General features: G+C 49.7%; 1 protein-coding gene across 1 annotated transcript in view; it reads left to right on the top strand.

Moving 5' to 3' along the window:
- Window positions 1-314: 314 nt before the first annotated feature.
- PLA2G4E (phospholipase A2 group IVE) overlaps window positions 315-25,271 on the top strand; it is a 47,937-nt gene continuing 22,980 nt past the window's right edge. The window contains exons 1-5 of the mRNA XM_075532293.1: window positions 315-410; window positions 7,567-7,639; window positions 20,454-20,590; window positions 22,748-22,879; window positions 25,038-25,078. Of these exons, the coding sequence (XP_075388408.1) occupies window positions 315-410; window positions 7,567-7,639; window positions 20,454-20,590; window positions 22,748-22,879; window positions 25,038-25,078 (479 nt within the window). The remainder of the gene's footprint in view (window positions 411-7,566; window positions 7,640-20,453; window positions 20,591-22,747; window positions 22,880-25,037; window positions 25,079-25,271) is intronic.

The following is a 25,271-nucleotide window of genomic DNA, read 5'->3' as shown; positions in this document are numbered from 1 at the left end:
CAGGCCACCAGGGTCCTGCATCCTCTCTTTTCTACCTGCTGTCCTTCTGAGGACCAGGGCCTGGTCCTGATGCGCTAAGGGTTTAGACCATCATGACCAAGGCCAGAGCCCCTGGGGACCCCTCCCTTTTTCAGAGACCAAGACCCAAATGCTTGAGGTCCCCTTGATCCTGAGAGGCCAAGAGGGCACGGGCACCCTATCTTAACCACTCTCCTTGGGCAATCCCAGTCACTGCCAGGAGGCAGCCAGGAGGGCGGGGTTCTGAGTCAGAGTATAAATCCCTAATCTTGCCACCCGGCTGCAGAGGCGCCAAGATGCTCCAGAGGCAGATGCCCGCTTGGGTCTCCCATGACCCGCCAGACCCACATCGAGCCAAAAATGGCGGACCCTTGGCCACCTGTGTCTCAGAGGTGAGAAAGCAGTGTGGGGTGGCTGGGTCCAGAAGCTGAGGGCCAGAGAGGGCTGGCCAGGAGGTGAGGGGCTGGCGCTGGGAGCCACAGCCAGAGGCACACCTCGGGAGTGCAAAGGCATCAAGCATCTCGGCTCAGGTCATCCCGGCCTAGCACCTGAGAAGGGAAGTGGGACCAGTGATTGGCCTAACTGATGGACCCTGCAGGCCTGACCAGGTGCTGCCCAATAGCTTGGGGCACCCTGGAGCCAGGCCAGCACCAGGGCAGATATGGCATGGGCAATCCACATTGGGTACAGCTTACTGGCATGCGGGGATGTACCCTTTGGCTATCGAAAGCCTCCGGCTGTGTGGGGAGAATCAGGGTATGGCCAGCCTGTTAGCAGCAGCAACTGAGCAGCTGCCCTTGCATTTGTGGTCATGCCCCCTGGGTCTATCTGATTCCTTAGAGCCCCCTGGGAAGAGCCCTGGCTTTGAAGGCCAGGTGGCCAGTCTAGACCACCCCTGCCTCACTTTCCCCATTCGGCAGGAAGGGGTGGCCACAGTTCCCCTATGTGCCATGGCATGGGGGCTCACAGGGAGGGTAGTTAGCTAGCTCCTCAAGGGAAGCAGCTTCTTTCCTTCTCCGGCGCCCCTCCTTCAGCCCACACTAAATCACTAAGTGAGCTGGGGGGTGCCCTAACAGCAGAGTGTCCAGGACACACCTCTGTCTTCTCTGACGAGCCTCACGTGCCCGGTGCCCCCGGTACCCTGCCTTCTGGGGTGCCGAGTCTCCCTACAGAGCTCAGGGGGGTTGGAGTGCTGCTGGTAGAAGCTGCTCTTGCCTCTCCAGTCTCAGGAATCTGGGATAGGAGGGAGATTTCACAGAGAAGGCACACAGCTCCCCTGGCAGGGGGCGTCAAGGACTGATAGCCGGCACCCAGGCTGGGGGATCCAGAGCCCCTCCATACTCTAGCTATACCTAATCCTTGGCTCCTAGAGGGTCCACGTGACTCCAGGCTGAGCCTTCCCGCCTGGCCACACACTCGGCCTCACACAGGTGTTGCAAGGATCTCGTGGCTACACCCAGCTCTCTGGAGATGAAGAGGCCCTACCAGCCAGGCTTGCTGAGAAGCCCTGCACAGGGAGAATTCCCACCGCCCTCTCGGAGCCGTCTTGGCCTCTCCAGGAGGCCCAGCCCCTGTGGGATGGTTTGCTCTGGTCTGAGACTGGGCATCACACCCAGTTCTCCTGAAACGAGGTTGTCAGACACCCCTCCCCACCTCCACTTCTTGTTTTGTTTTGTATTTGCCTTTCCAATTCAACCACTTTTGATTGAGCAATTTTATGATCTTAACATGCATAATGTGCCAGCCGGAGGCCTATCAAGTTTTGAACCTCAACTGTGCCCTTCGGGAGCACACTCTTTAAATCAGAAAGAGAGGGGCGCATAGGAAGACTTTTCATAGACGACATACATTCATCAGTAGAGTCCTGCAATTCGGGAAAATAAAGTAGAAGGACAAGGGAATTCTTTATAGGTCCTACATCCTTAGCCCTCACCTCCACTGGTTGACGGCTAGTCAGCAAACAGGTATTCATTGACATACCACGTGTTGACACTCGGCCCTGGAGGTAGAGAGAGCCCTGACTGGGGAGCCAGGGTCGGGTCGGGGGTGTTCTGTCTGCCTTTGCCCTGAGCAAGGCCAGCCCACAGGCAGCTTTGTTCGGTCATGTGGACTAGGCCTCCACGTGGCTTCGGGGGTCTCTCGGCCTGCACCTGAGCCCTTCCTGGGTCTCCCTCTGCGTTGTGTCAACCGTGAGATGCATTCTCTCCAAACTCGGCGTCTCCGCTGCAAATCAGGCATAAGGATGCTGCATAGAGCACTGCTCTTTGGTGCCGCGTGTGGGTCGCCCTGAATTGACCTGATGGCAACTTGCTGCTCGATGCATCCCGAGTAGAGTCGGGGTGGCCTCAGAACTGGAGGGGGCTACCTGTGGTTTCCCAGCCATATTCCACAGAGGTCCTGCACACAAAGTTGGGGGCCGCGCATCTCCCACATGAGCTGGTAAGGGCCCCTTTCCTGAGTGGTCTTGAGGGGAGCGTGGAGTCCTGACTTGGAAGGGAAGCTAGAAACTGCAGGGCATCCCTCGTGGGGACACAGGGAGTCTCAGGAGGTTCTCCTGGAAAGATGGACCAGGAAGAGTTCCAGAGACCGGGGAGGCGCGCCGGGGCCGGGCATGTCTGCACTCTGAGCAACAGGTCTCCCCAAACCTGTCACCCAGCTTGCTCTCCCCAGGACAGCTGTCCTAGTCATGGAAACAATGAAATCGACTTCTGTGCTGCTTGGCACTCAGCTCCGGCCCTGAGTCCGGACCTGGAGTGCTCCCCGGAACCTTCCTAATGTACCCACAGCATAGTCGCTGAAGGATTCTTTTTGAAAAAAAATCATTTTATTGGGGCCTTGTACAGCTCTTATCACAATCCATGAATACATCCATTGCGTCAAGCACATTTGTACATATGTTGCCATCATTATTTTCCAAATATTTTCTTTCTACTTGAGCGCTTGGTATCAGCTCTTCATTTTCTCCCCTTCCCCACCCTCCCTCCCTCATGAACCCTTGATAATTTATTTTTTAAAAATCTCCCCAAGTCTTACACTGATCATTGTCTCCCTTCACCCACTTTTCTGTTGTCCATCCCCCTAGGAAGCAGTTATATGTAGAACATTGTGATTGGTTCCCCTTTCTCCCCGCATCTTCACCTCCCCCTTCCCCTTCTGGTATCTCTATTTTCATTATTGGTCCTGAGAGATTTATCTGTCCTGGATTCCCCATGTTGGGAGCTCTTATCTGTAGCAGTATACATGCTCTGGTCTAGCCATATTTGTAAGGTAGAATTGAGGTCGTGATAATGGGGTGGGGGGAGGAAGCATTTAGGAACTAGAGGAAAGTTGCATGTTTCATTGGTGCTACACTGCACCCTGACTGGCTCGTCTCTTCCTGTGACCCTTCTGTAAGAGGATGTCCAATTGTCTACAGATGGACTTTGGTCTCCACTTCATGCTCTCCCTCATTCACAATGAAATGATTTTTTTTCCGTCTGATCACAGAGGCTGGTGTGCTTCTTCAATGTGGACTTTGTTGCTTCTGAGCTGGATGGCTGCTTGTTTACCTTCAAGCCTTTAAGACCCCAGACGCTATATCTTTTGATAGCCAGGCACCATCAGCTTTCTTTACCACATTTGCTTTTGCACTCATTTTGTCTTCAGCAATCATGTCAGGGAAGGTGAGCATCACAGAATGTCTGATTATTAGAACAAAGTGTTCTTGCATTAAGGGAGTACTTGAATCAAGGCCCAATGCCCATCTGCTACCGTAATACTTAATACATAAATATATGTATGTAGATCTATTTGCCTATCATTATGTAAAAACATATTTACATATATACCTGCCTGTATTTAGACCTTTATAAATGTCCTTTGCCTCCTACTTCTTTCCTCTATTTCCTTTTACTTTCCTTTTGTCCCACTATGTTCAGCCTTCATTCAGTAATTCATCTCAGGTTTCAGTAATTCATCTCAGCTACACTGCCCTTGATCAAGCCCCACCAGGCATCCTATACCCTCCTTGTCTTCGATTTTAGATCACTTATTGCTCCTTTGTCCCTGGATTGGTTGACACCCCCTAGCTGAAGGATTCTTGCCTGGTCCTGGCCCCAGTCACAGTCCAGCTGGCCATATATACTGTTCAATTGTTTGACTTTTACTCTGGTACCCAGCCCGAGCCAGGGCATCCTCTCTTAGGGATGGCTATGCCCAGCTCCCTCATGTTCCGCCCCACTGTACAACACAAGCTATCCTAAGCAGTCTAGTTCCAGAACCTCCTTGGTGAGGTCCAAGGTTCCCAAACCACTGGTGAGGTCCAAGATCCTGTGCTTTGCTCTCTGATCTTTTTCTACTCGATTGACGGTACCTCTGGGGCCATCATCTCTACCACCACGCCAGTGGAGCTAATGGTACTAGGAGCAAACCCTGTACATTCATTTGAGTCCAAGAAGAGGCCATTTTTCCTGGGCCTGGTTCCTGGCATGAACCTGAGCCCCATTCTTAAGTCCCGAGTTCTTGCCGTCTTTCCGCCCCTCCCCCACTCCTTGGGCCCCTACAGGCCCCACCTTCCTTGTGGCAAAATATAGGAGCACTCTATGGATTATTTGGGGATTGGAGCTGTGCCAGTACTGGCTGAGCTGTAGGGCATGCTCCGAGGCTCAAGGTCAACCAGGAAGGAGGCCCCTTCATGTGGTTACCAGGAAGCAGGGTTCCAAGGGCCCTGCCAGTCTGGCATACTGTGAAGCTCTAGGGGTGTGACTGTTTGAAAAATGATAATCATAAAGTGATCATGGAGCGTGTCAGTAAAAATGTAGCCGCTGAGTAAGTAGCACTGCTGGAGTGTGGGAGCCGCTTCTGTGTTCCGGGGGAAATTCGGGGTGTAAAGAGGAGGAATCTGTCAGGAAAACGTGTTCTAGGAAAAGAAATCCAAGCAAGGGTGAGGGCCTACCATGCCCGTCATCACGGTGGCCAGGGATTCTGCTGAAGTCAGGTGAGGTCCCCAGCATGGGCCCAGCCATGGGTTTAAGATTATAAAACAGAATGGGTTTGAGTGAGGCATCTTCTGATTCTAGTTGAATGACAGGACTGTTCCTGTCACAGGACTCTTCCTCAGATGCCCCACCAGATCCTCCAGAGCAACGAAAGGCTCATAGTAACGGCTTCGTGCTTGGTAAGGATTGAGCAAGACACTCTATAGAGCCCGTGGCCGTCGTGCCTTGCACGTGGCAAATGTCCAAGGCTCTTCTTTTTGAGTGGGAAGAAGCGGCCAGCATCCCTGGAAGCCCTCAGAAGTAGGTGGCAGGGAGAGAGCAGGAAGGTCTTCAGTGGTCCTAGCAAGAGTTGTGTCTGAAGACCTTCCATAGCAGAACTAAGTGAACTGGGCTGGGGGCCAAGAGCAGGACCGTCCTCCTCTAAGAGGTCCATGGGCCCTGGTTCAGAACCTTGGTTGCTAGCTTCCATCCAGTTGGCCCCTGACTCCTGGTGGTCTTGTGCAGAGCACAACAGAAGGACACCCCCCCAACCCGCCCCCCATAGCCCGTGGCCCAGTCCTGTGTTACCCTCATGATCCTCGGCTGGTCGAATCATTGTGCGCCATAGAATTTTCACCGACTGATTTTGGGAAGTCAATCAACAGGCCTTTCTGTTTAGTCCATCTTAGTGTGGAAGCTCCCCTGGAACCCGTTTACCATAATAGCAACCTGGCAGACCAGGGGGGTGGAGACACACAGGTCCCTTGTGTGGAAAGAACCCAGGTTTTCTGATGAAGGGCGAGAATTCCACCATGGAAACCCTAAATACCCTCCTCCCCGTATTCGAATCCAGTACCACGGATTTGAAGCCAACTCATAGTGACACTATAAGCCCTAAAACTCCAGGAAGCACCTCTGTGGTGCCGACACCCTGCTCAGGCAGAGGCCCCCAGGCGTTCCCCACTCTGAGAACAAGAATGAGTCAAGACCACAACACCTGCTGGGTCCGGGATGAGGGAAGGGGTCAGAAATGAATAGTCCATAATGTGCAGAAGCAGGTCTGGCCACGGCCACCACTAGAGGTCTAGAATCGAGTTGAGAGGCAGAAAAAGTATGCTATTTTGGGCCCACATTACAAATAGCAAAACAAAATGCTGAGATAGGCCAGCAAATACTTGATTTTTCTCAGAGTTAATCTTACACGAGAATTCTAAGACCGACACAAAGTCAGACTTCAGTTGAGGCTTCTGCCTTGATTTCAAAGGGCAAGAAGAGACCCTAAGATTTACTTACATGTCTCAGAGCAGGACCCCTTTAACCTTCCTGGCAACATTCTGTTGCGGCTGCTTAGAAGTAGACCCCCAGAAAATCTGTAGAAACTACATCACAATTAGTGTTTTCTCAGATTGGTAGGATTATGAGCTACTCCCCCTGATCCCCCCCCCCACCCACTTCCATGTTTTTCCCCAAGAGCCTCAGTATTATTGTAGATAGCAAAGAAATCCATCCTCTTACAGGGTATAATGTTGTGTGATAGCATGTGTAGCAACATGCTAGCGACATGGGAGGTGGTGTGAAAAGAATTCTAGTTTAAAAGCCCATTATAAGTATAGATGTTTGGTGAGGGGGGCGGAGTCTGAGGGTCATGCTGTGACCCCAGGAGAAATGGGCAAGAACAAAGGCTCAGTAAAACCTGAGCCCAACCCTCATGGAATAGGCTTCAGGCCCTGCCATTCAGACAGGAAACGGTTGCAGGGGAGCGCAGGCTACAGTGATGTGTGGGAAAGGACCCTCACCCCGTCTGCCTCGGGTTCCTGGGGACCAAGAGAATCCTCCAGAACTCTATAATGACCATGGATTGGTTCTGTGAGGCCTCTTGAGCAGAGAGGCCCATGGCAGGGCAGTGGGAGCCTATGGGCATCTTGAGCTGCTGGCCTCTGTCAAGGTCACTTGGAATCATTGCCTGCACCCTCTCTGTCTCTCTTCCCTCACACACTCACCCCAGCTCTCAGAATCTAGCATCGGGTCTGGCACATTGCCGGCACCCAAAAATATTCTCTGGCGGGCAACAAGGGAGCTATTGAATGTCCTGGGCTGGACGAAGCCACTCAGCAGTGGGTAAAGGGGGACTCCAGTGACTAGATCTCCTGGCTTGACCAATGTTTGTCCTCTCTCTGAGGCACACTTTGCCTGCCTGCCAAGCAGGTCATCGGCTTGGGTGGTGAGGGAAATTTCCCTGTGTGGGGGTGGGTCGGTGGAAGGGACTGACAGTAAGCATCATTCAGTAAACACAGAAGGGAAATGGAAGTCGCTCTGGACTGCAGAGTGCTTATTGTGCATGCGGGCCTGGAACTCGCCTGGTTCCCGATTGGCGCTTTCTCTGGGTCAGCATGCTACAGTCAGGGCCTCAGCCCCCCAGGATCCTCCAAGACCTTCCAGGCTCCAGACAGACAGATGCTCGAGAAGCACAGACCAGCATGAGGGTTGCTCTCCTGCAGGTGGTTGTTTGGGAAGATGGTGGGGAGGTCTTTCCAAGGGCATTGGTTCTGGGGTGATACCGAAAGAGTAAGTCTGCTGTTCTCTCAACCCACAGGAGGGCTTGTTTCCGTGCCACCTGCTGACAGTGAGGATCATCCGGATGAAAAATGTCCGCCAGGCAGATGTGTGTGAGTAGCTTCTTTCCTTACCTTCCTTCTGCCTGTGGGACTGGGATGGAGAGGGACCATAGCTGAGCCATGGTCAGACAGGTGTGTGTGTGTGTGTGTGTGTGTGTGTGTGTGTGTTTTCAACACCGAGGTTGCAATTTTTTCTTCATTGATTTAGGGTTTATGTACCTCTTTCCAGGCTTGCACCCTTGTGGGGTACTAGCCCCCACAATCGAACGGGTCCAAGGGGTGGTTGTATAATTGAGGGGCAAAATTAATGAGATATCAGACAAGATAAAGCATGTGAATGCTCACTCTGGGATGGCCATGATCTCAGCAGCCAGGTCCGTGCAGAGAGCAAATATATTTCCAATCAAGGCTTACATACAGTTAGGAGTGTGTAAGCCTCTCTAATTGCATTGTAACAGGACGGGGTTATACAGTAGGCATGCATAAAACAAGAGGAGGGTGAGCTAGGGTGTACACACAATAGGAAGAGGAGGAACTAGGGGCATGCAGGTGACAAGATGGGCAGACACAGGAGTCGAGATGGCAGCTTAACATTGGTCCTCCTTAAGTTGGCTTGACCTTATCTTTGGGCTCTCCTTCAGGGGAACAATCCATTATCCTCATCAGAATGGAGTGGGTCCTACTTAGGATGGGACAGACTATAGGGTCTGATTGTTCTCGATGGCTAATAACCCTCGGGGAGATAACCTTTAAGCATTGACCTCCAAATGTATAGTCCTTGACCATGTGTTAGCAAGCAGCACCTTAGGCTTGGCATATAATTTGGGGGACAATCTGGAGAATAACCTGTTTCCCACATACCCTACACCCACTCTAGCTATAACCATGGTCCTCTACCACCCATTCTGTGTCAGAGAGCACTGCCCATCTGGCTTCCTTGCCACCCACCCATCCTCCGCATCTATGGCCAGGGGCACCAGTTTCTCCCTCACTATGAGTCCCTTGCTTCTATGTGGGTTTAGAGCAGTGGTTTTCAACCTTCCTAATGTCGTGACCCTTTAATACAGCTTCTCATGTTGTGGTAACCCCCAACTATAACATTATTTTCATTGCTATTTCATAATTACAATTTTTCTACTGTTATGAATCGGGCAACCCCTGTGAAAGGGTTGCCCCAAAGGGGTCATGACCCACAGGTTGAGGACTGCCGGTTTGGAGGCTATTAAAGTGAAGGGGAAGGAGATACCCATAGGCCTCACGGAGCCAGCAGACAGACTATCACAGTGCCCCTCTCAGGAAAGTGGTCCCAAGTTGATTTCTGGGTTCCCTACCAGAAGCTCATAGCACCTGGCTCCCCTGTGCAGCCTCATGGACTTACCACAGCTGTTCATGGTGTTTTCTTGTAACCCCAACTTCCCCTGCTGCATTCTCAGGGGACCAGGAATCAATGAAAGCCCCTGGGTAGGAGCAGTGTGGTCCTCACCTGTGTTTGGGGTGGAGTGGCCTTTCAAGAGGTCAGGAGAACCAAACACTGCAGAACAGTTGATGCTGATTTTATACAAACTATCCCAGAATATAGAAGCATATAACACACAACCAAATTCATAGCCCTGATCCCCAAACCAGGCAAAGACATCACCATCATAGAAAACTATAGAACAAGATCCCTTGTGGACATAGATGCAAATATTTTCAAAAAATCCTAGCCAGTAGAATTAAAAAAAATGTTTTTAAAATAACACAACAGGATTGAATGAGAATTTTGCCAGGTATGCAAGCATATTCCCGTATTAGAGAAAATAATGTAATCTACCATACAAACAAACAAATAACCAGCTGATGATTTTATCAATGGATGCAGAAACGGCACCTGGCAAAATCCAATACTCGTGTTTTACAAACACTCAATAAAATAGCAATATAAAGGAAATTACTCAAAATCATAAAAGCCAAAGATGCCAAACTAATGGCCAGCATTTCACTCGTTTCAATGGAGAGAAACTGAAAGGATTGTCCCCCTGTGGGGACACCAGACAGGGATGCCCTTTCTATTACTGTCACTTGCTGTGGCCCTGGATGTCTTACTCAGAGCTACTGGACATCACAGGGGAACCCAAAGCATCCAGATTGGCAAAGAAGTAAAACTCCCCCTGTTTGCAGATGATATGGTTCTATATATTAAAAACACCAAAGCTCAATAAGGAAATTGCTGGAACTAATGGAAATATTTGACAACATGGCAGGCCCCATGGTTAACACAGAACAATCAGTAGGGTTCCTGTACGTTAAAGAAGAGAACTCTGAACAGAAAATTTATAAGCAACATCATTTATAATAACCACCCAAAAGATGATATACTCAGGAATCAACCTGACCAGAGAAACAAAAGATTTGTACCAGAAAAACTATGAAACTCTCTACAGAAACCAAAAGAGACCAACACGTATGGAAGAATGATTCATGTTCAAGAATAGGAAGGCTCTATGTGTAAAAACGTCACTATTATCTAAAGCAATCTATACATATATTGCAATTCCGATCCAAATCCCAGGACTATTTTCAACAAAATGGGAAAAAACCTAATTGCTAATTTATATAGAAAGGAAAGAAACCCAGTATCTGCAAAACACTACTTAAAAAAAAAAGGAGACCTTTGTCTCCCTGATTACAAAACATGTTACCTAGTCACAGTCGTCAAAACAGCATAATAGTCAAAACACATAGATATGTGAATGAATTTTGAGTTTACACTTAATTGTAGCCCTGCTCTAAGAACAGTTGGTGCAATTAGATTATGAATATCAGAAAGAACGGTGTCTGGGGTTTTAAAATCCAAAAAACAAACAAACTCACTGCTATGGAGTCAATCTGACTCCTTCCCCCTTCGTATCCTTTAAATCAGGGTAGAACTTCCCCTGTGGGCTTCCAAGGCTGTCACTCCTTAAGGGAGTAGGAAACGACATCTTTTCCCCAAGGAGCAGCTGCTGGTTTTAAACTGCAGACTTTGCAGTTATCAGCCCAATCTATAACCACTAAGCTATTACGGTTTTAAAGGCTTTATCTTTACAACAAGCAGCCGTCTTAGTGAGGTGTCAGCTAAGTCCACATGGAAGAGACACACTAGCCTGTGTGAGCCAAAGACTGTAAAAAATTAAATCCAAGACCTGAGGAGGGAACTATATTAGAACCTTAAATTCGGAGCACCCTGTTTGTAGAAGGCTACAGATGAAAATGGAAGCGCAAGATTCGTTTTCAGGGTCCCCATGTGGATTAACCCTCGGGAGAATCCTATCTGACCAATGGCCAGCAGCGCGAATCGCCCTGCTATCAGACAGAGCGCATCGGGAAGTGGATTGATGCAGGTATGATTAGGTTAAAATTTAATACCTATATACTTGTGTATAAGCCGAGTTTTTCAGCACATTTGTAATGCAGTCTTTGTGGCAAAATTAGGTGCCTCGGCTTATACTCGAGTATATATGGTAACTTATCATTTGTTCGCCCTTTGGATCCGTTTAAAAATTGTTCTGATGTTTCTTATTTTTTGGTCTCTTTTTGCTTGAGGTCTTTTCTATTTTATTGTTGTTGGGATTCTAATTTATTGTTGTTGTTCTGTTTTTCTTTATATGAAATCCAGCACAGGTAAATCTTAGAGCCTGGAACTGGATTAATCATTTCTTAGGTTTATGGAGGGAGAGTTTGTGGGGAAAGGAAGGGTTACCGTACACTCAAGTATAAGCCAACCCACATATCAGCCAAGGCACCTGATTTTACCACAAAAACTGCATTAAAAAGTGCTGAAGCACTTGGCTTACACATGAGTATAAGCTCCTTTTACTGTCTCTAAACCATTGAATTGTACGTGTGGAGTATATGTCAATACAGCTGTTAATTAAAAAAAAAGCTTAGTATTGGTACAACAATTGATATGTAGACCAATGGCTTAGAATAGAGAACCCAGAAATAAAACTAAGCATCTACAGACACATATATTTTTTTAGAATGAGCTAAAACACATTCTCACAAATGGTGCTGGCAAAATTAGATCTCCATTTGCCAACAAATGAAACAGGACCCATACCTCATACCATATACAAACATGAACTCTAGATGGACTAAAGACCCAAATATAGACTCTAAAACTAGAAAGATCATCAAAGAAAAAATCGGGGTCCAGCTATCAAAAGATATAGCATCTGGAGTTTTAAAGGCTTGAAGATAAACAAGCGGCCATCCAGCTGAGAAGCATCAAAACCCACATGGAAGAAGCACACCAGCCTGTCTGAACACAAGGTGCAGAAGGGACCAGTTATCAGACATCAAAGAACTAAAAATCATATCAATGGGTGCCCACCTCCCTGATACGATCAATGAAGACAAACGTGTGCATAGCAAATGTGGTGAAGAAAGCTGATGGTGCCCGGCTATCAAAAGATATAGTGTCTGGGGTCTTAAAGGCTCAAAGATAAACAAGTGGCCATCTAGTTCAGAAACAACAAAGCCCACATGGAAGAAACACACCAGCCTGTGTGACCACAAGCTGTCGAAGGGATCAGTTATCAAGCATCAAGGAACAAAAAAGCATATCATTGAAAATGTGGATGAATACAGAGTGGAAACTCAAAGCCCATTGGTAGCCAATGGGACACCCCTTTCTGAAAGGTTGTGGGAGGAGATGAGCCAGGCAGGGTGCAGGGTAACAACCATGAAACATATAACTTTCCTCTAGTTCTAAAATGCTTCCTCCCACCCCCACCCCCAACTATCATGATCCCAATTCTACCTTACAAATCTGGCTAGGCCAGAGGATGTACATAGGTACAGAGCAGCAACTGGAAACACAGGGAATCCAGGACAGATGACTCCTTCAGGACCAGTGGTAGGAGAGTGGCGATGCCTGGAAGGTGGAGGGAGTGTGGGGTAGAAAGGGGGAACTGATTACAAGAATCTATGTATAGCCTCTCCGTGGGGGATGAACAGCAGAGAAGAAGGCGGGGGGAGACGTCGGACAGTGTAATATATGACAAAATAATAATTATTTATGAATGATGAAGGGTTCATGAGGTAGGGGGGAGTGGGGAGGGAGTGGGAAAATGAGCAGCAGATATTAAGGGCTCAAGTAGAAGGCAAATGTTTTGAGAATGATGATGGCAACAAATACGTTCTTGACACAATGGATGTATGTATGGATTGTGATAAGAATTGTATGAGCCCCCAATAAAATGATTAAAAAAAAGGAAAAAATCGGGGCAAACTTCAGGTGTCTAATACAAGGTATAAACATACTACAAAACATAATTCAAAATGCCTGTACTACAGAAAACACAATGCAGGAGTGGGATCTTAAAAAATACATTACGCACATGAAAAGACTTCATCAAAAGAGTAAAAGGAGAACACACAGATTGGGAAACATCTGTAGCAATGATATATTGAATGAAGAGTTAGTCTCTAAAATTTATAGAGAAACTACAACTCTGTAAGTAAACATAAGTGATCCAATACAAATGGGCAGAAGACATAAATAGACAATTCATCAAAGACAACACAGGCGGCTAATGATCATATGAAGAAATTCCCGAGCCCACTACATATAAGAGAAATGAAAATTAAAACAACAATGAGATACCACTTCACACTGGCTCCAATAGCAACATTTAAAAAAAACCCAAAACAAACCAGAAAATGATACGTGCTGGAGATGATGTGGAAAGATTGGAACATTGCTGGTAGAATTGCAAACTTGTACAACCTCTACAGAAAGCCAGGATGGTGCTTCCTTAAAGAAACGCGAAATACATACCATATGCCCGTATGCTGCCTACTCAGTACACCCCAACGGAATAAGAAAAAACACAAAGAGCTGTGTGCCCACCCCTGTTTACAGCAGCACTATCCGCAATAGCAAAAGAATGGAAACGAGCAAATTCCCTGTCTGTGGAGGAATGGATAAATGAGCTTTGGTGCTTTCATCCGATGGAGTATTATGCCTCCTCAAAGATCACGATGAGACTGTGAAACACCTCAGGAGATGGGTGGATTTGAAAGACATGCTCAGCAAAATCAGTTAACCCCATAAAGATAACTACTAGATGAGACCAGCACTATTAAGGAAAAACCAAGACAGATGGTTTTCACACCAAAAGAGGTAGACTTTGATAATTATAGGGAGGCTAGCTTACAGGGAGAGTGGGGATGAATACTGAGAGAGGTGAAGGAAGAAAAAGACACACACACACACACACACACAAAGTATACAAACCCACATACTTGCGTGGTTGGAAAAAGATACATAGTAACACATAAACAAATATATTGGTAAATAGATAATAACATGGTATACACTCAAAAGATAAACACATAGTAAATAAACAAACAAAACAGTGGTTTCCAAGGGGATCTGGTGGTCTTGTTAAATTCAAGTCAGAGAGGTCAGCTCAGATTACAATGACTTGTTTTGCTGGTTCCCCATGATATATTTTTCTGAAAGGACACAGGATATTCGCAGGGACGTATGAGGAGTTATTAGGAGAAAGTTAAAAACAAAAACACAAAACTCCTCCCCATGCTGCACCCACTTTCTTGACCCCTAAGCAGGAAGCAGTCCTGTGGTTCTTGCTCTCTTTGGAATCCATGTCCGGAAGCTGTGTGGCTGTCCTCACTCTGTGGCTGCATAGGCATGAGCCAACACCCACCAGCATCCCCCAAAGCTCCTCTATATTTCCACTGCCCTCACCACGGAATTAAAAAGCCTCCACGTGGCCCAGAAGGTATGTGCTCAACTGTTCACCTAAAGGTCGGTGGTTTGAGCACACCCAGGGTTGCCGTGGAGAAAAGGGCTGGAGATGGGCTGCTATAGAGACTGAAATTCTGTTGCCGTTGAGGCAGTTAATTCGGACTCCTCCAGATCCTACAGGACAGAGCGGAACCACCCCACAGGGCTTCCAAGGATGTCCACCTTTAGGGAAGTGAACTGTCCCATCTTGCTCCTGAGGAGCCATTGGTGCATGCAAACCACTGACCCTTCCGCTAAAGCTGGCCACGTGATCATGGCACCGCCAAGGCTCCTCTGTAAAGATGACGACCAAGAAAACCCTACGGAGCAGCTCTGTGGTACGACACACAGGGTCTCCCAGAGACTCCAAGCTTGATTCAGCCACACTGGGGAGAGCCTAAGAAAGCCACAATCCTAGTGCCCACTACTCAGGAGGAGACCTCTGTGTCCCAAGACGGAATAAAGCACAGACGATGTCATACTAATCTGGTCACAGCAGAGTCCGTGGGGAGGAAGCTGGGGTGTGACCAAGGCAGCTTTATGGAGGACTGGAGTCTGAGAGGTAAGAAGGTGAGCCTACTCTTGGGGAGGGGGTCCCCTGAGGGAGAGAGCTTCCATGCCTCCTGTGTCCTCACACCTGCTGTGGGTCAGCCTGGGGCCCAAACACCATCAGCTCTTCCCACCAGCCTGAGGGCTGACACTCTGAGGTCCCGCTGGTGGTGAAGGAGCCAGGGGTTGTCTAAGGAACGAAGTCATGGTTGGTCCCAGGTCTGGTGAGTTGGGTAGAGAGGAGATGCGCTAGTAGGAGGCTGGGCAGCAGTGAGAGACAGGTGCCAGGCTGAGGAAGGACCAGAGGGATGCCTTCTCAGTGATGGGATGAAAGGGTTCTCTTGATATCCTGAGGGTACAGGTGCAAATTGTGCACCTGCAGAGGTGGAGAGAGGCTGAGAAAGCTGCTTAGGAGGCTGTTGCTGCCATCGGGGCAGATTACCTAATAAGCAAGGCAAGCATGGGCTTCCCGGTGCTTTCTTTCTGGTGTGCAATGAACAGTTCCGCATGTTTTATTTACAGATTGGTTTAAAGAAAGAAAGGAAAAAAGCAGAAGTAAGCCTGTGCTGACCTTACTGACTGGTTAATCTTTCACTGCCTGCAACTCAGGAATGAGTGTGCAGGGTTGAAGGAGCCCTGGAGCATCAGCCAAAGCAAAGGAATCGGTTGGGATTCACACCCGGCCAGACCTGCCAGGTCCAGTCTGGCAGGAGACGTTCCAGCAAGTTCCAAGTTGTGTCTGCCAAGGGGCCAACCAAAGGGTCAGGGACTTCTCGTGGGACCTCTCAGGATGTACCCAGCCCACCAGTGCACAGAAGGACGTGGGGTGATTTGAGGAGGCTGTGGGCCAGGGCCCAGGGTCAGCCCACATGCGTCACCCTCTCTTGGGGATGAGAACATCCACCTGCAGCAAGACCTGTCCTCCAGAAGGGGAGCAGGAAGTCCAAGAAATGGGCTTGGTTTGGCTCTGTCACCCTCTCCCTTCCCATCCCTGCCTACTCCACTGACAACCCCCCAAGGTTGCCTTTGAGAAGTACCCGGTCCCCTTCAGGAATGTCCTTGTGGTTCATGTGTTTCACTCAGCCCTGCCCTACCCTCAACTCCAGTCAAGTTGTGTCTGACCTCCACGATCCTCTTAGGCTGGGCGGATACTGCATTCCCTGGGGTCACTAGTAAGAAGATTCTGATGATCTCAGGTCCTAGGTTACCCTCACCCCAACTTGTTCTTTTCTAACATGAACCCCTCTCTGGTTTAGTCCTCCACGCTGGACTAGCATCTCCCATGATTTTGATGACAGAGCCCAATCTTGATGACTCCCAAGGCGAGAGCTAAGGAGGCGGACTTAGCCCAGCCCAGGGCGAGGACAGGGAGAGAGACAGGCCCAGAAACCCAGAAACCTCTCAGCCACTGAGAGTTGATATTCCTCTAGGAGGGAACAAATGACAACCCAAACCATTCTCTCACAGTCAGCAGGTGGCTCCAGAGGTATTAGGGAGACAATGTTCTCAACATCTATAGAGATAACTGAGTCATCCCTGCCACGCACATTCCAGGAAAGGAGCTGTGTCATTCAGATGACCAAGTCCCCTGTCACTTCGTGAACAACACGGATTAGAAGTCATCTGTGCTGAGGACATAATCTTTTAGTGTATGAAGTGCTTGAAATTGGGTCTTGGCTGCTTAACCACTTTTCATTGTCAACCAAGGTGCTCAGATAAGGACACCTGCCTTAGCCTGTCCCCTAGAACCCATTGGCCCTCTTCCAGCATCTGCCCTCCCTTTGGGGTGCACTCTCCTTCTTCCCAACCTTTGACAGACAAACAACGCTAAACAAAACAAGCAAGCACAAGCCCATCTCTGCAAAGGAGCTGAAAACAAACCCATGTTTGAAGGAATCAAGCCTGTCTCTTACAGGACTGCTTTTATTTTAACCAGATATGTAAGCCATCGGCCTAAAGTGGAAGATTTTACTTCATGGGTATCTAGAGGAAAGCTATTTCCAAGGGAAAGGAGACGTCGTGGGGTCTACCGGGTCGTGTTAAGCAGGTGCAGCAGTGGGTGTAGAGTTGGAGGGTGAGGGTCACTGCCCACAGGCTGTGACTATGCAGGAGATGTACCCGAGGAGATCCCGGCTGACTCCGGCTCAGGGGGAGGAGAAGGCTAGGGTGGGGTCCACGAGGCCCGAGCATATTCCTGTGAGACTCTTTGTCACGACAGGAACTAGACAGGCCCTCCTGCTTACCTCCACCTGCACTGACTCAGCCCAGAGTTTCTGGGAATACCGATACAGACTCCAACAGGAAGTTCGGACTTGCCAGTCATTCATTTGGTAAGCGCTACTATGTCCCACGCACAGAGTGAGCCCTCCGTGCAGTGTGGCATGTGCTCAGCTCAGGCCTCCCAGGGGACGTTCCTTCTGAGGCCTGAAGGAGCTACTCAGAAGAAGGGGAGGGTGTGAAGAGGAGAGAAGGGCCCTTCAGAAAGAAGAGATGGCGTGTGTAAAGGTGGGAGGGCAAGATGGCACGGCACCTTCAAAGAACTACAAAGTGATTCGAGTTGGACTAGGATCTAGCATGTGGGTGTGGGTGTACACTGAGGAGGATGGAGCGATGAGGCTGAAACTGGAAAGTGCACAGGGGCAGCCCGGATGGAGTGGTTGAGATTCCTTCCAGAGGGCAGCGAGGAGCCACATTAAGGATGGATGTTAACGAACCCTGGTGGTGTCGTGGTGATGTGTTAGGCCGCTAACTGCAAGGCCAGCAGTTTGAAACCACCAGCCACTCACTCCTCAGGAGGAAGATGGGGATTTCTACTGCAGTGAAGAGTCACAATGTCAGTCGCTCGCAGGGGTTGCTATGAGCCAACATAAGGTGGTGAGTTTGGGTTTTTAAAGGATGTTAAACCGGGCAGTCCAATGATCTTAACAATCATATGGTACACATGCTTACGTGCCTGGCTAGCAGTCAAAAGGTTGGCAGTACAAACCCCCCCAGAGACTCGTTGGCCTGGTGATCTGTTTGGAAAGGTCGCAGACTTAAAAATCCTATGGAACAGCTCTGTATACATAGACGGTGTCACCATGAGTTAGAATTGGCTCAGTGGCCACAAACAACAACACAGTTTTGAAAAGATCACTTGGCGTCTCTGGAGAGAAAAGCTTAGAGTAGGGCAAGTCAGCAGGCAGAAGTCCATCTGGGCAGCAGTGACCCTGGTAGAAGATGGTGATGGTCACACCAAGGCAGTGGTAGTGCTGGTGAGAGCAGGCAGGCTGGAGACGCAGAGCATGCGAGGCTGACACAGGGTGAGGGTCAAGGACAAGGCTTGCTTTCTGGCTTGGACCCCTGGGGTGCTGGTGAGGAAGAGCCAGTTGGACATCAAGGGAATGAAGTCATCACATTCTTTTATGTTAATACTATTATAGTAAAATATGCATAACACAACATTGCACACTCAGTGGAATTGCTAGGTGAGAGGTGATTTGATGTGTAATTTTCCTGAGAAATAACCAAATTATTTTTCAATTTTCCACAACTGCCGCACCATTTTAAAACTCCACCCACAATGTACCAGGATTCCAATTTCTCCACATCCTAGCCAACATTCATTATTATTATTAATTATTATTAATGAGAGCAATTTGGGGGGTGACGTGATGTCTCCTTGTGGCTTTGGTTCACACTTCTGTGATGACTCGAGGCCTTGACCGTTCTTTCATTGGCTCCTCGGCCATTTGTGTATTTTCTCTGGAGCAAGATCTACTCAAGCCCTTTGCCTGGCTCTAAATCACACGGTTTGCCTTTTTGATGTTGGATGGTAGTGTTTCTTTATAGATTCTGGATATTAAACCCTTATTGAAGATATGAATGCCAACTATTTCTCCCGTTCTGTGGCTTATCTCTTCACTTTCTTGATGTACAGAAGTTCTTAATTGATGAAGTCCAATCTAGCTACTTGGTCTTTTGTTGCTCATGATTTTAGTGTCATATTGATCATCCCTTGTCCAAAACTAGGTCCTAAAGCATCACTCCTTTGTTTTCTTCTAAGAGTTGTATCGTTTTCATTCCTACACTTAGATCCTTGACCCATTTTAAGTTGATTTTTATATCTGGTGTGAGATATAAGTCCATATGAGGTCATCATTATTTTTCTTCTGTTTTCTGGCTTTTGGTCATTCTTTTTATCTGGATTAAATGATTATTATGACATCCAAAGAGTGACGTCTTTTAACCTTTATTCAATGGGAGGAGGACCAGGAATTCCAACTTTCTGAATGGCGACTCCCTCAAAGAGCAACCAGACATTGCGATGAAATCAGAAGTGGGGACATTTTTGCTGCAAACCACAGTTACCAACTCCGATGAAGGCAGCTTCGGTGCACTGACAACGTCAAACTAAGCCATTCCCAGAGCCCAGCCCTGTGCCCCCTCTGTTACTGTTGTCCTTGGGTGCCACCAAGTCAGTTCCAACTCACAGTGACCCTGTGGCACAACAGAACGAAGCCCTGCCCGGTCCTGTGCCATCCTCACAACTGTGGCTAAGTTTGAGCCCTTGTTACAGCCACATGTCAAGCCATCTCGTGGAAGGTCTTGAGTTTTCGCCGCCGCTCTGCTTCACCAGCAACATGTTTGGGTTCTTAGAATTTTTTTTAAGTACTTGGCCATAGAGATGAGGGGCTTGGACCCCCAAAGTTAATGCTAGAGAACCAGGAGAGGTATATAGGGTCTGGCCAGTGGATTTCAGCCATTACGTCATCTGCTGAAGGTGGTCCCCCCTTCTAGATCTTGCTTAATACCTTGCCCCCCCACCCACAAGCTCTCTTCTCCTGGGACCTTTCGGAGTCAACTCACAGAGGATTGAATCCCCTTCCTAATCCCTTTTCTCCTTGGCCCAAAGGAAAAGCTCTGCCCTGCTTTGGCTTTCCTGGCCCCCTTAGCTCGTCCTCTGGGATCTTCACGTGGCAGGAGAGAAACTGTGTGGCCAGGCCTTGTCCACAACCAGCAGATGTTTGTCCAGAGGGCCAGGATGCTCTGAGTTGGGAGAGGATCTGGAGATGAACTAGGACAGTGGTTCTCAACCTGTGTGTCGTGACCCTTTCACGGGGGTGGCCCAATTCATAACAGTAACAGAATTACAGTTATGAAGTAGCAACAAAAATAATTGTATGGGCAGCCTCAGACATTGAGAGGACTACAGACATGTCTGTGCTCTGCCTTCTGGACAATGTAGTTCCAAAAGGCTTTAGCGCTCAGGTGAATCTCACTCCAAGGGGCTGTGTCCTTTAGGAATTGCAGGTAGGAACACACCGAGTGGACGTGATTTTTCGCAGGCTTCAGTAAAGAGATAAACCATTAAAAATAATTTTATGGTTGGGGGTTCACCACAACATGAGGAACTGTGTTAAAGAGTCACAGCATTAGGAAGGTTGAGAACCACTGAACTAGGACATTCATCTGAAGTTCCCTTCTGACTCCAAAGTCTCTCCTCCCTGCTCCTGGGTTGGTTCCTCACCTTTCCCTTCCCCCATCATGTTCCTTGAACAGTGAGCCAGCCGGACTGCTTTGTGAGCCTCTGGCTGCCCACCGCCTCTCACGAGAAACTGAGGACGAAGACCATCTCCAACTGCCCAAACCCAGAGTGGAACGAAGCCTTCAACTTTCAGATCCAAAGCCAAGTGAAGGTAAGACACAAAAGTGTGAAAAATCTGCATGGAGACCCCTATCCAACCGTCCCTGGCTTCGCTGGCACAAGGCAGGGGCCGGCCATGCCTGCACCTTTCACCCTTCTTGAGCGCCTCCCAACGGTTCCTGCCGCAGCACGCCACTCCGTGCTGGGTTCCATAACAGGCTGCAGTGGCTAAACAGGACACACAGACAAAACTCACAGTCACAAAGGTTTATTAGGGATGCAAACAGGCCACCACAAGTCAAGACAAGTAAACAGTAAGAAGAAGTCATTGTACGCAGCATGCCCTGAGATGTACCCAGCAACATCAGCTACACGGTCCTGTGGCCTCTGCCTCCGTGGCCAGGAAGCCCACCCCCTGCCCTGCTCCACAATCCCACTGTTTTCACGCTGCTCCTCTGGTCTATCTCGTGGTTTCCCTGCCTTGTCCTCTAGTCTCAGTCGGACTTCTCTGCGCTGTCCCATAGTAGTCTCCGTGCCACCGCCTTTGGGGTCTCTGGCCTCAGCCTCCAGATAGAGATTGTGAAGGTGCTCTTCTGGAGCACTTGAGATTTCACTCCCCTCCCAAGACAGGCGCATGCTTACAGCCAGGGCCTTGGCAACTAAAACTGGCCACCCCCCTATTTGCAGAGCCCCACCCCATCATTTGGTGAGAGTTGGAGTCATCGATGTCGTTGTTTGCCATTAAGTTGGTGCTGGCTCTTAGCAATCCCATGTGCAACAGAAGGAGACGCTGCCCAGTTGTGCACCACATGCTCCCGCTCCTGAAAACATGTCCAAAGTACAACATCCACCGACCCTTGCCCCGAAGAAGCATGCTGGCTATACTTCTTCCAAGACAGATTTGTTGGTTCGTCTGGCACGTTGTGGCAGTCCTGATAGTCCTTGCCCACATCATTATTCAAATGCATGGATTCTTCCTGGGTCCATGGCCAACTTTCACATGCGTATGAAGCAATCCTTGAAGAGCTGCAGTAAGAGATGACACCCCGCCCAGGAAGCCTGCGCTGTCCATCCCACCTGCATTTCTATGCCCCTCCTTGCCTAGTTGCCCTGCTCTATGCTGTCATCCTGCCTACCTATTTCTGATGCTCCTACCAACCTGCCCATCCTCCCACTCTGCCAATGTATTATGTCTGTCTCTTATCTGTCTCTTTGCTTATCATATGCCTTCCTGCCTGCCTGTCTGGCTCTTTCACCTAAATTGTTGCTAGATGTGGGTGCCTCTCTATCAAGATAGAGCCTGGGACCTTGTGTCAAGGCATTCCAAGTGGTTCCACCTGGGGTCTACTGGCACAGGCTGACCTATAGTACAGCCTCTAACCAAACCAGGCTGCCCTAACCCCTGCTAATAGAACGGTTTACCTTTATGCCAAGAAGGTTGATCCTGCACCAGAATCTGAATGTGATGTGTGCCCAGGCCAACTTCCAGGGGTCATGCTCTGAGACCTGAAGTTCCTGTGAGGTGGTCTACAACTAAAAAATCAGAGAAAAAAAAAAGTGTGTCAGCTGGGCCCTTAAGGGGTTCTGGGACACGCTTGATTTTCTAGTCATTCCACAAGGTCGATATATCTCATTCATTTGAGAAGTCCAGGACCATTTCATATCTCCTAGAGAGGGGTCTCTAGGGCAAGCTTTGCCCTACCCACATCTCCCAGCATCTAAGAACGAGGAGCCTTAGAGCTAGTTCCTAGCCACTCAGACCATTGCCCCCATCCGCTCTTGACATTCTGCTTTTAGGGGGGAGTGCAAACGCTTTACCCCATGCTTTCCACGTATAACAGCAGAACCCTTCCCATCTCTGATACATCAAGGCCCTAGAGGGTTACGGCTTAGCTTTTCCTGATCTGGGGTCTCCAGTACCAGAGGGTTATGCTTCCTCCTCTCCAGACTCTGACCTGCCAAATCCATCCTTTCCATCCTTCCCACAGGCTCCGGCCAAGCCCGCCTAAGGACAAAATGATCTAGTCAGAGGGGCAGAAGCCTTCAAACCGTTGATAAATATGCCCCACCCCTAAGTAGGGCCCTCTGTCCTGTTTCCTAACCCTCAGACCTGCCACTCAGCACTCGGTGTGTCTTGGAAATGGGCCAGTGCCGCCAGGATAACCAAACATAAGAATCTCCACCTCCCTCACACCCCTCCCCCCCCCAGAACGTTTTGGAGCTGAGTGTTTGCGATGAAGACACCGCGACGGCAGACGACCATCTCTTGACCGTTCTCTATGACCTCACCAAGCTCTGCTTCCGAAAGAAAACCCGAGTGAAGTTCCCGCTCAACCCAGAGGTGGGTATGGGTGCCTGGGCCCCCTGTAGGGCATGGGGGGCAGCTGATTACTCCTCCCATGCCACTCAGCCTGCTCCTCCCTGCAGCCCGCAAAGTCAGGAACAGGCATCAGGGCTTGGTTCGAACCCCCCCCCCCAGGGGGGGGCACACTGGTTACTAAGCCGTGTGGCTTTGTAGACCCCTTGACGTCTGGGTCTTTGTTTCTCCCCTGCACCTGCAGATGAGACGCTGACCACACAGGAAGGTCGTTGGCATGCGCGGGCAGCATGATCCAGCCACCTCACGCCAGCCATTCGGGGTTACCAAAAGGGCTGTTGGTTCCCTTTCTGCCCTTCTTCCCTATTACGTTTGCTGCCAAGATAAGCCTAGGCCAGGCCAGAGAAAAAGGAGAAGTTGATTCTGTACTTCCCTGGAGAGAGTCAAGGACTGCAGCAGGGAGGCAGTGAAGTCGGTCTTGTTGTCCAGGAGGGAAGAGCAGAGCAAGGGAGAGGGGGAGGGGGAGGGGGAGGGGGAGGGGAGGGGGAGGGGAGGGGGAGGGGGAGGGAGAGGGAGAGGGAGAGGGAGAGGGAGAGGGAGAGGGAGGGGGAGCCCTGATCTCTGAGAAGTCCTATGGTCCAGAGCCAGTTTTCAGCTGGTTGGGAGAGGAGGGTATACAATAAAGGGAGGGGTTAGAAACCGCAGGTGGGCAAACGAGGAGGGAAGGGAAGGGGTTGCAGCTGGGGGTGGGGTGGGGAGGGGCTCTAAGCGGCCTCCATCCATAAAAATCCCAAGATTGGGTGGTGCCTTGATCATTCTGCCTGATGCCCAGCAGATGGCTCTTTGAAGTTAGCCCGCTTGGTCTGACAGGGGCAGGCAGGCTTTTACTAATGTCCACTGACGTACCTGACCCAACATTCCCCTCAGGGTCCCGCTGCTGGTGTGGCCCCAGGGCACAGGGGTGGGTGAGGGTAAAGGAGGAGAAATCTTCAGACCAGAGAGTGATCTCGTTATGGACATAGTCTGTCAGCGGCTCTTTGAGGGTCTACAAGGAGCTGGAGTCCGCAGTGGTCCAAGTCCATTCTGAGCCACCTCAGGAGAAAGACCTGGGGATCTGTTAGGTTTCTTGGGTTAGAAATACCTCCATCCTTGGCTTTGTGGGAGAAAGAATTTATTCGGAAGCCTGGTTTGTGACCCAAGTGAGTTTTTACAAAGGACAGAAGTGTCAGGTTTTACACAGGCCCCTCAGGGCACGTCCCATCCTCATGTGGAGACCTGAGGACAGAGAAAAACCACAGATCACCCAAGGAGCAGCTGGAAAGGAGGCCGGTGGACTTCAGATCCTGGCTTTTTAGGGTCCTCCTCTGGGAGGCATGGTCGATAGTGCTGGTTGACCCCATTGGCTGAGTTAAACTCACCTGGCCTAGATGGGGTCCCACCCAGGTGGACTGGCTTCCTGTCTCAAAGACCTGAATGTGAGCAGGCCTCTACCCTTAAGCAGCTACCAACTTCCTGTAAGGGGGAGGGAGGCTTTGGCGTGTGGAGGACACCCCCTAGTTCTGCCTCTAGCTCCCTAACAGAGCCACCTCCAGAGACTATCAGTCATAAAACCCCTCTGGAGCACAGGTCAACCCTGGCACACCCCTGGTCTCCAGGAGTCAGCCACCTTGCCAGCAACTGCGTGTTTGGTTTGTTTTTAAGAGGGGACACCTCCTCGAGAACAGACACCCTTGCCCTCCTGTAGCTTGCCTTTCAGTGGGGAAATCGAGGTCTGGGGAGGTCCTGGCTGGCCTGAAACTATGAAGCAAGTGGTATGGAGAAAAGAGATAAGAGAAGGAGGCACTGGATTGGAATTGAGCTTTCTAGAGCCTCATCTCTTCTTGACCCCAGACTCCAGAGCCCCACGGAGAGGTAGGAGAGCCACAGAAGCTGGAGGCTGTGTGTGGGCCTTGGGGCTTGGCTCTGCCCCAGGACACTCCCCTCGGTTGTCAGGGATGGATCCAAGGGAGCAGAGGGAGCAACCAGAGCCTGGGGCAGCACCCCCGCCCCATGCCCACACACAGTACCACCCCCACTGCAAACCAGTAGCGAGATGATTTGGGAAGGGCAGGTGTCGGTCCACATGGTCCTGCACAGATGTGCACACCCAGCTCATAGCTGTCTCCCCTTCCCACCCCTGCAGGGCATGGAGGAGCTAGAGGTGGAATTCCTGCTGGAGGAGAGGTGAGTTGGCTCCAGCCCCGCAGGTCTCTGCTCACAACCTTGCTGCTGTCCTTCCTCCTCCACTTTTAAATACAACGCGGTGGGCACTCAGCCACACCCCCAGCCATTCAGGTTTACTGACATCAGCATGGCTTGGCAAGTTTCCCCAGGTGGTGACAATGAACCTGCCGAGGAGGCTGCCGGCAATCCCCGC

The sequence above is a fragment of the Tenrec ecaudatus genome, chromosome 14, assembly GCF_050624435.1.
Source record: "Tenrec ecaudatus isolate mTenEca1 chromosome 14, mTenEca1.hap1, whole genome shotgun sequence".
NCBI lineage: Eukaryota > Metazoa > Chordata > Mammalia > Afrosoricida > Tenrecidae > Tenrec > Tenrec ecaudatus.
This window is presented reverse-complemented; position numbering and strand designations above follow the sequence as displayed.